This window comes from Ailuropoda melanoleuca, chromosome 13 (genome assembly GCF_002007445.2).
Source record: "Ailuropoda melanoleuca isolate Jingjing chromosome 13, ASM200744v2, whole genome shotgun sequence".
NCBI lineage: Eukaryota > Metazoa > Chordata > Mammalia > Carnivora > Ursidae > Ailuropoda > Ailuropoda melanoleuca.
The window spans coordinates 44,114,741-44,130,688 of NC_048230.1; the positions used below are offsets into that span (position 1 = coordinate 44,114,741).

Sequence of the window (15,948 nt, forward strand, 5' to 3'; positions counted from 1 at the left end):
AGCTTGGCAAAACCCGGGGCTTGGCCTGGGGGCCACACGTGCCACAGTGTCCCAGAGCACCCCTCAAGTCATGACCTGTAGCCCCCAGATCTGTTGAGGTCCCCGACTCGAAAACAAAAAAGCACCTATGAGGGGATGAAGCGTTCATTTCACTACTTACCGGTCAGCCTGTCTGAACAACACATGGTTTCAAATTCTGCACCTCTTGAAGAAACACCTGGAGGAAGGGGCTCCGGCTGCCTTGCAGCCACGCACCCCGATCCTGATCTCCAGGTCGTTGTGTACCCTGCCCCAGCCCATGGATCCCAGCCGGAAGGCCTTGGGTGCCGTGCTCTGGTGGAGGTCAGACGGTGACCCATGGGTGGCTCACTTGTCCCTGAGTCTCACTGTTACGTATTCCCTTACTTACAGCCTTCCAGGAGCACAGCGCCGGCCTGTGGCCGCGGCAGCCCCCTGCTCTCTCCTGGGCGGGGAGGGGCCCTCGGGCAGCTCGTACTCCCCCTGCAGGGCGTCTCAATTCCCCACACCTCCACCCAGGTCCAGACTGGAGAGACCCTCCAACTTCTCTGATTCTCAAGATAAAAAATGAACTTATGATGGCAGAGAAAGTTCCTTTTCGATTCACTAAGGGCACATTGTGTGTCCACAGTGCTTGCTGCTCCTACAAAGATGCCTCTCAGGGCACCCCCCGAGACCTTCCGCAGCCCAGTCCCGACACGCCCATCACCCACGCACCCCGGTCCAGCCCTTCTCTAGGCCTGTGTTCAACGAGCCCTTGGGTGAGCCGGGGAACGCGGACCCCGGGCCTGACGCTGGGTCCACGCCTTCCACAGGAGCAACAGCCAGAGCTCCCGGAGCAGAAAAGAGAAAGGAGCCAAGCAGATGCCGTCCAGAAACAAGGTCTGTGTGCACCAAACTCCAGCCACCTGGCCAAGTTTGTCCCTTGCAAGACTCATTTTCCTCAAAACACTAAAGCTACATGTTTGGAAATAAAGCACAGCAACACATACGAACAGTATGGCACATTCCAGAACTGACTTGTGATATACAAGTCACCAGGGCACTAAGTCAGAGAGAGAAACTTCACCACCTTCACAAATGGTTAATGCGATTCCGCGTGCTTTCTGGATTTAAAAACCACAGTGAAGAAGGCACAGATGGGTGCTTCTGTAACACAATTCCACGTGTGCTCACGTGTACGGGTGTGCAGATATGTGAATATGCATGTTCACTTGCATACATGACGCCACGGCCACACCAGGCTCAACAGTTAAACACCAGGAGCTCCCGCGGCGCAGTCAGGAGACGGTGAGTAGCCCCGCACACTGCCGACACCGCGGCCAGAGGGCAGGACACACAGATGAGGACAGAGAAGTGCGAACAACTTGGAAGGAGGAGCTGAAATGGTCAGGAGGTGCGGTCAGAGTGCAATAAGGGGGGAGGGTAAAGAGTTATCATGGGAACCGGGCGAGGGGAGAAGCTGGTGGAAGAGGAGCTCCTGGGATCGGGGATTCGGGGATCACAAAGGCAGCGACGCGGCCGTCCGGCAGTCTAGGAAACACGGGCTGGACCCCACACCCCACGACGGCACGGGGGCAGGGGGCTGCGAAGGATACACTGCAGGTTCGCCAGAGCACAAAGACAATGACACTTTCTAAATTAATCGAGGGGCGCCTGGGTGACACAGCGGTTAAGCGTCTGCCTTCGGCTCAGGGCGTGATCCCGGCGTTCTGGGATCGAGCCCCACATCAGGTTCCTCCGCTATGAGCCTGCTTCTTCCTCTCCCACTCCCCCTGCTTGTGTTCCCTCTGTCACTGGCTGTCTCAATCTCTGTCAAATAAATAAATAAAAATCTTTAAAAATAAATAAATTAATTAATTAATTAATCGAGAGCTTCAAAGAATTCCAATGAGACTAAAAAAACAAAAAGGGGGACTTAGTTTTGTCAACAGTCAAATCGGCTAATTCAAACATTCACATGAAAAATGAACAGGCGAGCATATCCAGAAATGTCATTAATAAAAGTGAGGAAGGGGGATCAGAATTAAAATGTTTCCCGAGCTGAGCACCTGGCTGGCTCAGTCAGTAAGCGTGCAACTCTTGACCTCAGGGTCGTGAGTTCAAGTCCCACCCTGGATATAGGGATCACTAAAAATAAATCAATAAACTTAAAAAAAAAAAAAAAAGCTGGATCCAAATAAAAAAAGAAAAAGTTTCCAGAGTGATGCATCACAGAGCAGGGGGCGCTACCACAGCCACGGCGGCAAGCCACGTGGACAAACGCCAAGTCCCAAACTAGGCCCAAGTCCGTGCAAGCTTTAGTACGTGGGAGTGGTAACGCTGCACAGCAGTGACAGAGCCCCAGGGATCTACCATCTATGGAGCCTGCTTTGTTTCTTACCCCAAAATAACACACCGATGAGCAAAGATTTAAACGAAAAAAATGAAGTCACGAAAGCACTGAAACTGAGGAAAGAATCTTGAAAAATAATACTGAAAAGGAAGGGCCTTTCTAACAATGACTTTTTTCCCCTAAGAATCCAAGGGACTAAGACTCTGGGACTTGACAAATGGAAAAACATTTGCAATCTGGTGGCAGTGGGCTGGTTAATTTCCTCGTGCCATCAGGAGTTCCCCAAACTCACTAAAATCACCCAATTAAAGACACTGGCAGACAACTTGGCCACCCAGACTGCCGGTGAAACCTCAGAGGATGGAGGTAAGCACGGAGGCCCCACGAGGTCAGGCTAAGCACCGGGCAAGAAAGCAGCAGCCTGGGGCTTGCATGACACTTGGGCAGGTGCCAGGGTGAAGGGTGAGGACTCTCTAGCAGGCAGAACTGAGGCAGCCACCATCCTCAAAGAAGGGCACCCACATTCTGTGTGCAATTCTCCCTTAAGGTACATGCCAGCTATGCAGAGAGGTGCACAGAGCAACTGCCAAGACAACTGAAGCTAAGCAAAGAATTTAGCAATGTGAAGGCAAGGGTGTTTAGCTGAGACCCTGGAAGGACTGTGCCCTAGGAGTGAGGCAAACAGGGACAGATTCCCCTTAACCAAACGCAGGACTTCTGCCCATCCTCCGTCTCCTAGAAGACAGCATCATCCAGACCTCTACCATTTCTCAAACCCAATGGCCACAAACTACCAAGCACACCAGAAGAGAGGACCAGGTGACAGAAAACCAAGAGGCTGCAAAGGATCAATATAAATAAATGTTGACAATTTAAAACAATAATAATGTCTTGCGATGTTTTACACATAAAATTAAAATACACAGAAACAATAGCACCAAAGGCCAGAGGAAGGTAAATGTAGGCAAAATATCATGGCATACTTGCCTTGTGCGAGAAGTGGTAAAAACAACTTATAATCAACTCTAATAAACCAAGAATCCATATTAAACTGCCTTGTATAACCATTAGCACAGAATGTGCAACTCCAGCTAACAGAGAAATAAAAATGAATACTTAGAATGCTTGATTTATCCAGAAGTCAGCAAGAAAGAAACAAACAAAAAAGAACAGATGGGACAAGTAAAAAACAGAGTAAGACAGAAGCTTCAATCCCCCCCAAATCAGTAATTACATTCATTATAAAGAATCTTAAATACTCCTATTAACAAACTTGATAAAAACAAAACAAAACAAAACAAAAGCCAACTGTATGCTGTTATCTGAGACACACCGTAAATATGAAGGGATAGAAAGATCATAAAAGAAAACATGAAAAACCTGTATTGTGTAAATATAAGTCCAAAACAAAGCTGGGTTAGTCACACTACGTCAGACAAGGCCAACATTAAGGACAGAAGCATTTCCAAAGATAAAAAGAGACATTTCACAGGGAAAAGGGTCAGTTTAACAAGATATAACTGTCCTAAAACAGTGCGCTCCTAATAACATAGCTTCAAGGTAAAAAGCAAAGACTGACACAGCTGAAAGGAGAAACAAACCTACAATCACAGTGAACTTGTCATATCTTTCCCATAACCGATCAGCAAGAACACATAAAATCTGACAATCACAGTTAGTAAACCTGATCTAACCATACACAGCCCACTGAGCATCCATCAGACCAAACCACATGCTGGGCCGCAAAGCAAGTCTCAAAAATGTCAAAGGACTGAAATTCAAATTCTTCAGTGTGTGTTCTCCAACCACAACGGGATCGTGCTAGAAATCGGTACAAGAGATTACGAGGAAATCCCCCAAAGTCTGGACATCTGAAGAAGCCAAGGGCAAAAGGAGACGTAAAGAAAACCGGGGAATGCTGTGACTTGAAGGGTAGGGTCAGTCCTTCAGCATGATGTGGTACAACCCTGTCAAAATGCAACGCAGCTCTGCGGGAGGAGGCCGGCGAGCAGACTCAGCTGCAAACACTAAGGGCCAGTGACGGAAAGACCCTCTGGGAGAAGAATGAAGGTCGAGGGTGCCTACCACTCACTGTGGAGACTCACCGTCAAGCCACAGCACTCGGAGCAGGGCCGCAGGAGGACAAGGACAGACCAACAGACCGGCAACAGAGGTGTCCCCAGCGCTCCCCCGGGTACACGGGGACTGATGACAGCGGTGCCACCGCAGTGCCAGGGTGCTATCACCCCGCCTCCCCATCCATTCCAGACGGAGCAGGCATCTGAACGTGGACAATAAAATAAACAGCACCTAGAACATAACCTGCGAGGCTATCTGCAGGACCTTGTCATGGGCAACACATAAAAAGCACCCAAAGAGAAGCTTCACTAAAACGAAGACACCTGAGGCGCCTGGTGGCTTAGTCAGTTGGGCGTCCGACTCTTGGTTTCAGCTCGGGTCATGATCTGAGCGTCGGGAGATCAAGCCCCGGGTCGGACTCCGAGCTCAGCGCAGTGTGCTTGAGGTTCTCACCCCCTCCTCCCTGCCCCTCCCTGCTGCACACGCTTGCATGCACGCTCTCTCTAAAATAAACAAACCTTTAAAAAAATAAAATTAAATTAATAAAATGAAGAACACCTGTTGGTGAAAAAGTATCATGAAGAACACGAAAAGGTAGCCAAGGATGAAAGAAAACATTTGCTATTTGTATTTCTGAAAAAAGATTTAGATCTAGAATCTTTTAAAAACGTCCATAAATCATTAAGAAAAGGACAAGCCAGTGGGTAAGATGGGGCAAGATGTGAAAGACTTTCACAAGGGAAGGCGCTCACATGGCTGGTAAGCACGTGAAAAGGTGCGCAGCATCACTCGTCATCTGGGAATGGCACGTGAAGCACCCGCACACGGCCCTCGGAAGGGCCAGCGTGCGTGAGAGGGACAGCACGGGCCAAAGTGGCGGGAATTCTAACACAGTGCCGAGGACCACTTCAGAGAACTGGAAAACGTTCGGCAAAATCTCCTAAAGCCGGACAGACATAACCCCAGGACCCAAAAACCCTGCCTCGGTGAGGGGCCCACACGCCAGACACACATCACAGACGAGGCGCGCGGCGAGCCCCACTGTGTGCTCCGGGGGGACCGCGCAGTGTCCCGCAGCAGCGAGAACGGGCAGGCTGCCCCACGTCACAGCGCCACGGCTGACCTCAGACGTGACGCTTGAGGAAGGAGGCCAGACACACACAAACACGTATTGTGAGACTCCGTTTACACCAACCGCAAGGACAATCAAAATTATTCCTGAGCGTTAGAAGACGGAGGAGCAGTAAGCTCTGGAGGGGAAAGACCGGAGACGCCCCGGGAAGCTCTGGTGCTGGAATGCTCTAAACCTGCCCCGGATGGTGGCTCCGCGGCTGGGCTCACCCCACAAGCGGCCACCACGCTGCATGGAGAACGAGGTGTTTTGCTGTATGCTTGCCCTACGGCACTCCGGGGACCGTTACCAAAACACCCCAAAAAGAGAAAGCTTAGTAGTCCATAAAGGTGAGCAAAACGCACGGACGGTTCACAGAAAAAGAAATGCAGTAAACACACGGAAAGACACTCGATGGCCCTGCAGGCTGCTGGGGGGAAGGGGCCCGGGCTCGGCCGCGGAGTGACCACGCTGACCTCTGCGTGGGCCGTGGGTGAAAGCCACCCCGGTTACACAAGGTCATTCTCTCAGACACAAAGATTCTTTTTCCAGAAGACTTCCTACAGACACGTTCTCAAAGACATCCCAACACTCACGTACACGGGGAATCATCATACCTTTCTCCGTGACAGCAGAGCACGGCAGAGGTGACCCCGCCAGACAGTCCTCTAGTGAGACCGTGGGGGGTGGGAACGGGGGAGGGGCACGGAGTGCACAGCACATACACACACGGATAATCCAGTCACCATACAGACACATGTCTGGGGGAAAGCGGTTCAGCCTTCGACGCTCAGATGAAGTAACTGGTGCAACACACACACGCACACACACTCACGCACACACACGCGTGCACACTCACGCGCACACTTGCACACACTCACGCGCACGCACACTCACGCACACATTCACGCACACGCCCCGGGCCCCTGGGAGCCTCCTCCTTACAGTGGTAGCGGCTTGGACTAGCCTTGCGTCTCCCGGACCTTCGGACCCAAGTACCTTGCACACTAAGGAAGGCTCATCTGAGAACATGACCCCAGAGCAGCCCTGGGTGGGGCTGAGCAGCGCTCACCTGGGAGGAGAGGGTGTTCTTGTGGATTTTCTTATAGATCAGAGCCGGGCAGATGAAGCAGATGAGACTTCCCATCGTCGCGCCCGTGAGGCCCAGAATCGTCTCCACTGGGAACAAGAGGCAACAGGAGGGGGTGAGCGCCGGGGGCTCCGGCAACGAACCGAACGAAGGCTTTCAGCAAGCACAGGCGGGCAAGCCAGCCCCGCCACTAGGCCTACGCATGCACAACTCCAGAGCGCCAGTGGGAGCAGAGGCGCGGCCTTCGGTGCCCACAAGCACACTGAAGCATACCCGGTCTATGCCACAGACAGAGGGCAGTGCGGGATCAGCAGCCCTGGGAGAACCGGAGGCCACATGTTCCTAGCCAGGAGTCTCAAGCAAGCTCCCTACTCCCTGCTGCACCTCAGTCTCCTGGCCAGTGGAATGCAGGCAACGTGGCTCCCTCCCTTGACCGTGTGAGCCTCAGTGAGGAGGAGCGGCGTCCTCCTGCGGGGCCCAGCTCAGAGCGAGGCCTACAGCGCCGCGCTGGCTCCCCACAGAGCATCGGGGCACCCAGCAGGGGCTTCTCAGATGGCTCATCTTAAACTACAACCCTCTCCACCGTGCTCAGTGAGTGACAGAGCAGGACGGGTCCCGGGCCATGTGCAGAAGCCAGGAGCATGGAGTGTGGGCACCTGGCTGGTTAGCTGGGGGGAGCCCACACAGGCTCCACTCGGTATCTGATGACGTAAGCTCTGTGGGTCTGCGAGTAAGCGTCTGACGATGTGAATCTTGCTCAGGCCCTTCCCCTCCCTTGGTGATGTGCCATCAAAATCAGGAGTCAACTATCACCACTGATTTCACTGGCGCCCCAGCGCGTCAGTCCCCACCCGGGGGTCAACCTGGGGGTCACCTGCTCAGGTTTCCACACGCTTGTGGCTCAAGGAGCCTACACTGTCCCCTACCTTTCCTGGGGGGCCAAAGGAAAGACCTGCAGAGAGTCTCTAGATTTTTTTTAGGAGACTAGAGAGGGTGACGTGAGACTCTGGGTGTCTCGGCTGAACACAGAGACTCCAGGCAGCGACAGCCCTGGGGTCCCTCCACGTCAACGCAAGGAGGGAAGACAGAGGAGAGCACAGAGCCGGCAGGAAACCAGTGCCCGGAGCAGCCCTCCCACTTACCGTTGGGGATCATGATTCCACCCACCATGGTTCCAAACACGACTGAGAGGGTGAGTGCTTTAAACCGCAGAGGGGGCATGTAGCCTCCAGCAGCAAAGGTCCCATCTTTTTGCTGGGTGAAAGAAAACAAAAACAAAAAGGTTTTGAAATGACTGATTCCTCTCCGCTCTCTAGCAAGGATGCCCTTAAAGGGCTCTGTCGGTGCCCCAGGTGGGTGTGCGTGGAAGACCAGCAGGTTGACGCCAGACACGGTATGATTGGCTGAGCAGTGTTAATGTGAAGCCGTAACCCAACCCAGCAAAACACCAGGAAGGCACAGGCTGCTCCTCACATCAGGCCCGGAATGTCAATTTTACAACTTTGCTTCAAAATGTTAGCAGCAAGTCCTTTCACCTTCCGTCAGAGCAATGCACAAGAGATAAAAACAGGACCACGTGGGTATGCGGCCACCAGCAGCCAGCCCCAGCCCCACAGAGCCAGGCTGATGGTTTCCAAGTGCAGCAGACGCCCCCAGGGGGACACACGCCCACGCACACCCACGTGCCGTCAGTCCTCATTTCCCGGTGCTTCGGAGAAGGGAAGAGGATACGACCTAGCATAACCAAACCCAAAGTTACTCCTCCAAGGCCCATGCACCAGAAGCATCTTCCAGACAGGTAGCAGGAGCAAAGTCCTGGAGCAGTGCCGGGCACACAGGAAGGGCTGACCACGGTTCCCATTCCTGGGCTGGGAAAACCCTACTCCAGGGGAGCCTCAGAACCTTCTGTAACTAGAATTTCAAACCACCCCATTTCCACAACGACCTTTACACAGGTGGCTTTCTCATGATGGACTGAAGGGCTGCAGCCCAAATTTCTGACTGACCTTAGGATGACAGCTGGCACTGGGTCCGGCGAGGGGGGGTGTTAGGGCTACACCTTTTGACCCAGGAACTCCTGCCTAGAAATCTACCCAATACTCCAAGAGGAGAGGGAGAAGGGGGAAGCTCTACATGTGAAGGTCAGGAGAGAGTTACCCGCGAGAGGTCAAGCGTGAAGGACCCACGACAACCAGAGCATCCCACAAAGCTGGAAGGGCAAGAGCGCAGCGGTGCCACGGGTTTCCATGGAGACACCCAGCGAAGACAGGAGAACGCTCAGTGAAAGGACTCTAAAGAGAGGCGCACACACGCCACATCATCCGTGGGAGGACGGGGGGACGTAGGTGAATTTTCTTTCCTGATTTAACAGTGCCTCTAATGCCACTGTGGACTTTGTTTTTTAAATGATAAAAACGTATTACATACAGCAAAACAAATGCTGTTCATACATGAAGCGCGTGCCTGCATCAGACCGGGAAAGACAGCAGCGGGCGGCTCACAGTGCAGAGGCGGGGCCGGGGGGCTGACCCCACGGCTGCCCCCAAGGAACAAAGAGCTGAATCATCCCATGCTTGGAGCCCAGGTGCCTGCCCAGCTAACGGGGTGGGGGATGAGGGGTCGAACCGGAGGGGAAGGACGGGCAGTCCTTCAGGGCTCGGCCTCCGCCACCAGGTGCTGTCTCTGGTGGCAACATCGGCGGGAAGCTGCCTTGAACACGTGCCAACCCCGTGGACAGCGAGCCCAGTTCTAGCTGCTCTGAAGGCCCAGGTGCCCACCTTCCCAGTCTGGCTACTGGACTCACTGTATCCTGGAGTTCTGAGACCCCCAGCTGCCCCCACCACCCACCCCGTGGCCTCAGCAGTTTAACGTGTATGGCCACCAGGAGTCCTGGCAGCTACTGCAGACCACTCTCAAGGACCTCCAGCCAGAGGTACAAGACGCCACCAGGGAGAAAAGCTGCGGGCAGGTCTGCGGGCTCCCAAGATAGGCGCGGTTCACCCCATGTCTTGGGGCACAAGCCATTACACACGGACCTTTTGTCTTTAACTTGGCAACAGTGAGAGAGCCAAGAAGAAGTTTTAGTTCCAACCCCTTCTTTTGAAAACTTCTTAAGGACTAAGCAGTGCCGTGACCGCACACATGAGACTGAACGGAACTCAGCCTCTCACAGTGTCTCTGGTCAAACTGTGAAAGCGATCAGTTACACAAACATAAAAAGCAAAGTGCGCCGACCCCGGTGCCCCTCTGCCGACCTGGCTGTGGTCAGCACCTGCATGTGAAGCCGGCTCTTCCGCGTTCCCCAGTCACTCCTCACCCCTCCAGGTTTCCTGCTCCATCTCTGATTTGGGGATGACAGCTGGGGGGCTGGGGTGTCAGGGGACAGGGGCCTGACCTGCTCGGACCCTGGACACGGCACCACGCCTCCCACGTGGACAGGTCCCTGTGTGTTCGGGCACAGTCTCTTTCCTCCAAAGTTGGTTTTTAAAAAAATCCCTATTAAAAGATTTCACTTTAACCGAAGTGTTTCCATTTTTAACTAGGAAAAGCTCCCCCACCACAGCCCAGAAAACTGAAGAACACAAGCCAACAGAAGAGAGCATAATTAAGATCAGCGAAGTACCATTTTCCCGGCAAAGTGCCGCCCGAAGGCCCTCAAGAACCTTACCTGCTGCTCAAAAAGCAGCGTGTTCAAGGCCTGTCGACACGGCAGGATCATCATGGGGAAGCCTACGGCCACTGACATCACGAAGCCCACTCGCATCATCTCCGTCACCAGGTTGGAGGGGAAGTGCATCAGCACGTTGCCTGCGGTGGCCTCGGTGAAACTCACGTAGCCGAAGCAGCCGACCTGCGGGGGGGCGACAGCGGGGGGCACACAGTCCCAGAGACGGCCCACGAGCCGCTCCAGCAAGACCACACTCCCCGTGGGACTCCCGGCCCGTAAACAGCACGCCCATAACCAGAAGGCTCCGCTGTCGGGGAGGGTCCAGAACGCCTCCTACGGGGACAGCAGGCGCCAGGGCGGTGAGCTACCGCGTGGAAAGGAAGTCTCAGGATGCCCCGCGAGCCCCACAGAGCGGCCGATCTTCCTGGGGGGCGACATCCACACCCGGGGACCACAGGGCAAACCGTGCTCCCCGTGGACGGCCACACCACGTGGACAACAATGTGCGTGGACCATCTGTAGACACTAACAAGACCGCGGATGCCACGGAGCTCAGAGAAACAAGCTAGAATCTCCACGTACTGCTCGTTTTATTTGCGGTGTAGAGAAACAACAAATGAGAACGTGAGGACCGAAGAAAAATCTACCAAAATGTTAAGTGTAATTGCACTGTGGGCCGGAATCGAAGGTAATTTTCTTCCTCCACTATTTTACACTTTCTAGTTTCTGTAAATAGACGTGCCCCTTTCCACAGCAGATGAGCAAGGTCTCGGAGAAGAACTCAGAAGAGACTCCCAAAATGTACAAAACATTAAAACATTTAGCTCTTTAATAAAGAGATGGTAAACAACAACAAAAAGAAAAAAAAGAAGAGACTCCCAGCCCGTGTGACGTGTGAGCAGGCGTGCTGAGGCGCCCGCACGGCCCCGGGATGGGAGAGATACTGACGCCACCCAGGGCAGAGCGGGACGGGAGCGGAGCCAAGGAGCAGGGCTGCCCCGTGGCCACCGGGTCCCTGGAAGGGAAAGGAGCGAAGGGCAAGCCCGCAGGGGGGTCGAGAGCCAAGCCGGCTCCTGATGCGGGAGAGGAGGGGCGGCGTGAAGAGCTCCTACCGTGACGTAGAAGGCGGTGACCACATTGAGAGAGCAGGCGAATATGGAGCCCATGGTCTTCACCGACGGCTCGTCCAGGCTGTCGTAGGTGGGCAGAACCTGGCTGTGTAACGAGGAGCGGCTTCACCAGGCGGAATCCGGAGAAAGACACGCCCTCTGCCAGCGCTAGTTCCCAGGTCCCCAGTCCCCAGCCGAGTCTCCAGCACCTTCTTCCAGCCACACCCACCCCGTGGTAGCTCAGGGCCACGGCTGAGGTCTGGACGGCGGAGTGCAGCCGCACAAGGCCACAGCACCCCACAACCCCACAACGAGCTCTCGGTAAACACTTCAGAAGTGCCACAGGATGAAAGGCAATTTGTCCCACTGAAGCAGGAGTGTGACCCCCGCACGGAGTGCTGGGCAGCACCGAAGCAGCATGTGTTCACAGGGCAGGCAAGAAGCGGTTCAGAGCACTGCCGTCACGAGAATAGAAAGTTCAACAAACATGAGCAGGGCCGGGCCACCTGCCCTCGCCTCAGCACTGCCACTCAGAGCCCACAGGGACAGAGAGCAGCTTCTGTCCCACGCAGCCCAGGGCCAGCAGCGCAGCGCTGCCGGGTGCTGGAAGGGACACGGCCACCAGGCTCTCTGCAAACAGCAGACAGTCCCTGACCGGAGCAGGTGGGCGGGGGGCGGGGGGGTGCAGGGAACGTCCGTGTGCAGACCTGGGAAGGGAAGCTCACTCAGGGGTGTCCAGACACAGAGGCGGCCACTCTCCCTCCCGTGTACTGTGGCATCCCAGCGGCTGGGGCAGAGGGAGCCATGGCCAGCGGTCATGCCTGCGGGATGCCAGCTGGCAGGGGTGCGTCAGGATGCAGAATATTGTTGCCAATAAACGGACAAGCATAACAGTCAGCGGAGCCAAACCCCAAAACCACCTTCGAGAAAGTGAGAGGAGACGTCACTGAAAAGCTAACAGGAACCGGTGGGAAGGACCGGCCGGCAGAAGCTGACGCCTGTGCTTCCCGGCTCAGGCACGCTGTCCCATCAGGGCACCCACGGTGGGCAGGGGGTGTCCCAGACAGCTGCCCTCCCCTCGGTCTGGCTGGACGGCTCCAGGCAGCACCTGCCCGTGCAGCCCAAGCCAACGGCAGAGGGCCTGGAGGAGAAATGGCACCAACACCTCGGTGCCGAGCAGCTCCTTGGGCTGGGACAAGGTCCACGCCAGCGACTGCCAACCTGGGGGAGCAGAGTCAGACCCCAGGACGGGGACTTCCGTCCCCTGGCCCCCAGCACACACCGGGAGCTGCAGGTGCTGGGGGGGGTGCCTGACACGGGGGCAAGAACAAGTACTAAAAGGTCAAGGCGGTGGCCCTCCCAAACCTGCCTGTGCTCCAGGAGCCCGCTGGTGGGAGCCACAGACGTCCATGACAACCCACCTCGGCACTCCACAGAGTGTTCCCAGACTGCCTACCTTGCCACACGGCCTCCAAGACTCACTCTACCCGGGTCAGATGGAGCTTTCCACATGTGGCCCCAGTGCACAGACCCAGGCCTCCACGTGGACCAGGCCCCTCCGTGCTCAGCACTGTCCGGGCTGCTTCTCTGGGCCACAGGGCCTAGTGGGTCTGCACTACCAAGTACTCATTTACTAGGAAGTAACACCGGAAAGGGCCAGACAGCAAGAGAAGGCACAGGCCTGGCCCATCCCTGCAGAAAGGACACCAGGCACGCAGGCAGCGCCTGGCAGTCACCTGGCAGTCACCAGGCAAGCCTGTCTCTCACGAACTCTGGTGCAGAGACGCACTGGGAGGGGAGAGCTCTGTCTCTGCCCTTGGCAAATGCAAATGTTCTTAAGGACGGGGAGGTCAGTGAACAGGTCACTCCAAGCTCCGTGGACCCCCTTGCCAGCCGCTCACCGGGGAGAACGTGGGCGTTATCCATAGGGCTGACGTTCTCTGAGCAGAAGCAGCAGCTGTGGGCTCACAGCCCTTCGAGAACCTATAATTTGACCTAAGAACCAAACCCAACAGATGTGCGCTGGCTACTCCGTGGCCACCACCAAAAAAGCCCAACCACGGGTTTATTTTTTAAAAAGCAAACTCCCAGATGAAAAGGACAACTGGCAACAAGGTACGCCGTAAGAGAATGTAACTTCTGTCACCAGTTATAACGGGGACGTTAAACAGCAAGAGCAGAGCACGTTCTGGTGGAAACCACGCTGCCAAGAGAGACAGTAAGTGGGAAATGACGATCTGGATCTCGCATGTGGGTGTAAACACAGCAGCACGAGCAAATTTTATCTGCCACGTTAGTTTACGATTGGCACAATACATGCCCACTGGAGCTACGGGGGGGGCCGGGTCTGCCAGCGCCCCCCCGCACTGATGGTCTTTTCCCGTCCGTGCCGGATTTACGCCTCTTTTGAGCAGGTTACCGTTCCGACCGGGCATGAATCACTGGCTCCTGTCATTTGGTGGCGAAGGTAATGCTGCTGGAATTATGGAAATGGCCTGATCCGCATTCACAGAGCTCCGCGTGCCAGAGAGAAAGCACAGCCACGCACGCGCGCACCCCTCTGAAAGCACCCGGCGGCAGTCGGAAGTCAATGTTTGTGCAATTTCCTTTTAAATATTCTCACACGAACAGCTCAATTCTGGCAAAATGCTTGGGACTGTGTGAATCAGATGGTTTTGGGCTGCTCTGTGTTCCCCGCAGCCAACTCTTCTGGGGGGAGGGGGGCGCACTGGGCACTGTCCCCAGTACTGCCGGCAGCACATCTCAGAAACAAAGTCGAGTTCTCTCTCGATAAAAATGCACACAGCTCTCTCCCTCGACTTGGAGGGGGACAAGTCACAATAGAACAAGACACTACATGTTGGTGGCCTGCATCACCAGCTACAGAGAACAGATGACGCCCCCCTCCTGGCATCGGACCCCTGTCCCGGCGAACACACCCGCGCCTCGGGTCCCTGGGGAGCAGACAGTACTTACGACTGGCAGGCGAAGGACATGCCAAAGATGGGGATGCAGCGGAAGACACCCTCCCACCGCACATAGCGGATCCGCTGCAGCCACTGGCCCCCGAACAGGCCGTGCTTGAGGGAGGAGAGCACGATCTGCACAAGGACGAGAAAGGAGCACTCAGGACGGACCAGCACACGAGGCAGGACTCGGGACTCCCGGGCCGGGCCAGGTGGGGTACTGACGCTGCCAGGGCCGCGCCACCGAAAGACACGCAGCTCAGCCGCATGCCTCCCTGTAGCCAGACCTGGTGCTGCCGGCTGGGGGTTGGGAATCCCACACCCCCAGTTTGCTGCCCTGCGCTGTGCCATGAGCTGGACGCACACGGCCAGCAGGAGCTCCTGCTGCAGGGCCTTCCTTGCGCTCGAGGCAGCTGCCCGTGCTCTGAACACATATAGCAGATGGGGCACAGTGAGGCCCACCCGCCATGCCCATCTCAGTTGCCACAGGGATGGGACAGTCCCCACAAACCGGGCAGGCCCTTCCCAGGCCCATCCGGACACTTTCCTCTTTTTTTTTTTTTAAAGATTTCACTTATTTGTCAGAGAGAGAGCACAAGCAGGGGGAGCGGCAGAGGGAGAAGCAGACTCCCCACTGAGCAGGGAGCCCGATGTGGGGCTCGATCCCAGGACCCCGGGATTATGACCTGAGCCGAAGGCAGATGCTTCACCGACTGAGCCACCCAGGCGTCCCTTTTTTTTTTTTTAAAGTAGGCTCTACACCCAACGTGAGGCTCGAACTCGCGACCCTGAGATGAAGAGTTGACGCTTCACCGACTGAGCCAGCCAGGTGCTGCCACACACACATTTTAAAAGACAAACCCCCAGAGGACAGGCCTGTCTGGAGAGTAGCACAACAGTCCCTGGGCAGACAACAGTCCCTGGGCGGCCTTCACAACCAGGAGATGCTGGGAACGGCCACCCAGTGCTCAGTTCTCCAAGGAAAACCTACAGCAAAGATTTCCAATGCGTTCACTCAGGAGCGAGCATGTCTGACCCCCGCTACGAACGGGCAGGCCCCGGGCTCAGGCCCCAGAGGACCCCACCCCGAGGCCTCCATGCGCGCGGCAGGAAACGAGCCATCTGAGCACACGCTCCACACCGCCCCCCGCCCAGAACGGGCCGGCTGCGAACATTCGTCTAGAAAACCAGCTGCCCCGGTGACAAGGCGCTGGCGTCACGACTCCTGACAGGCAATGTCCTTCCGTAGACGGGGAGGACTACGCTAACGTCCCCTGGCTTGCCAGCACCCTCCGTCGGCCCCAGGCAGCGCGGCGCTCACCACAAACATGAACACGCTGTAGAACACGAGAGCCATGGCGCTGAAGGACTGGATGGACGCCATCATGTTCCTCTGCAGGCTGAGCGGCAGCACGATGCACAGCGACACGGCGAAGAGCAGGAACACGCGGAACGTGCCGGTCACCTGGGGGGAGCCCAGCACGCTGTCCAGGCACCACCCCAGTGGACCCCCCGAGTTTCCGACCCGCAGGCCTGGAACGAACCCCAGAGCACGTGGACGCTTCTTCTAACC

The 15,948-nt window shown here is 55.7% G+C and overlaps 1 protein-coding gene across 6 annotated transcripts in view; it reads right to left on the reverse strand.

The window, feature by feature from the left end:
• The window catches only part of SLC38A10 (solute carrier family 38 member 10), a 40,868-nt gene that overhangs the window by 15,251 nt on the left and 9,669 nt on the right, over nt 1-15,948 (reverse strand). For all 6 annotated transcript variants that reach the window (XM_034641330.1, XM_034641328.1, XM_034641327.1 and 3 more), the window contains exons 5-10: nt 15,697-15,840; nt 14,386-14,510; nt 11,413-11,515; nt 10,301-10,483; nt 7,776-7,887; nt 6,616-6,722 (exon numbers count right to left, since the gene is read on the reverse strand). In XM_034641330.1, coding sequence (XP_034497221.1) covers nt 6,616-6,722; nt 7,776-7,887; nt 10,301-10,483; nt 11,413-11,515; nt 14,386-14,510; nt 15,697-15,840 — 774 coding nt within the window. The remainder of the gene's footprint in view (nt 1-6,615; nt 6,723-7,775; nt 7,888-10,300; nt 10,484-11,412; nt 11,516-14,385; nt 14,511-15,696; nt 15,841-15,948) is intronic.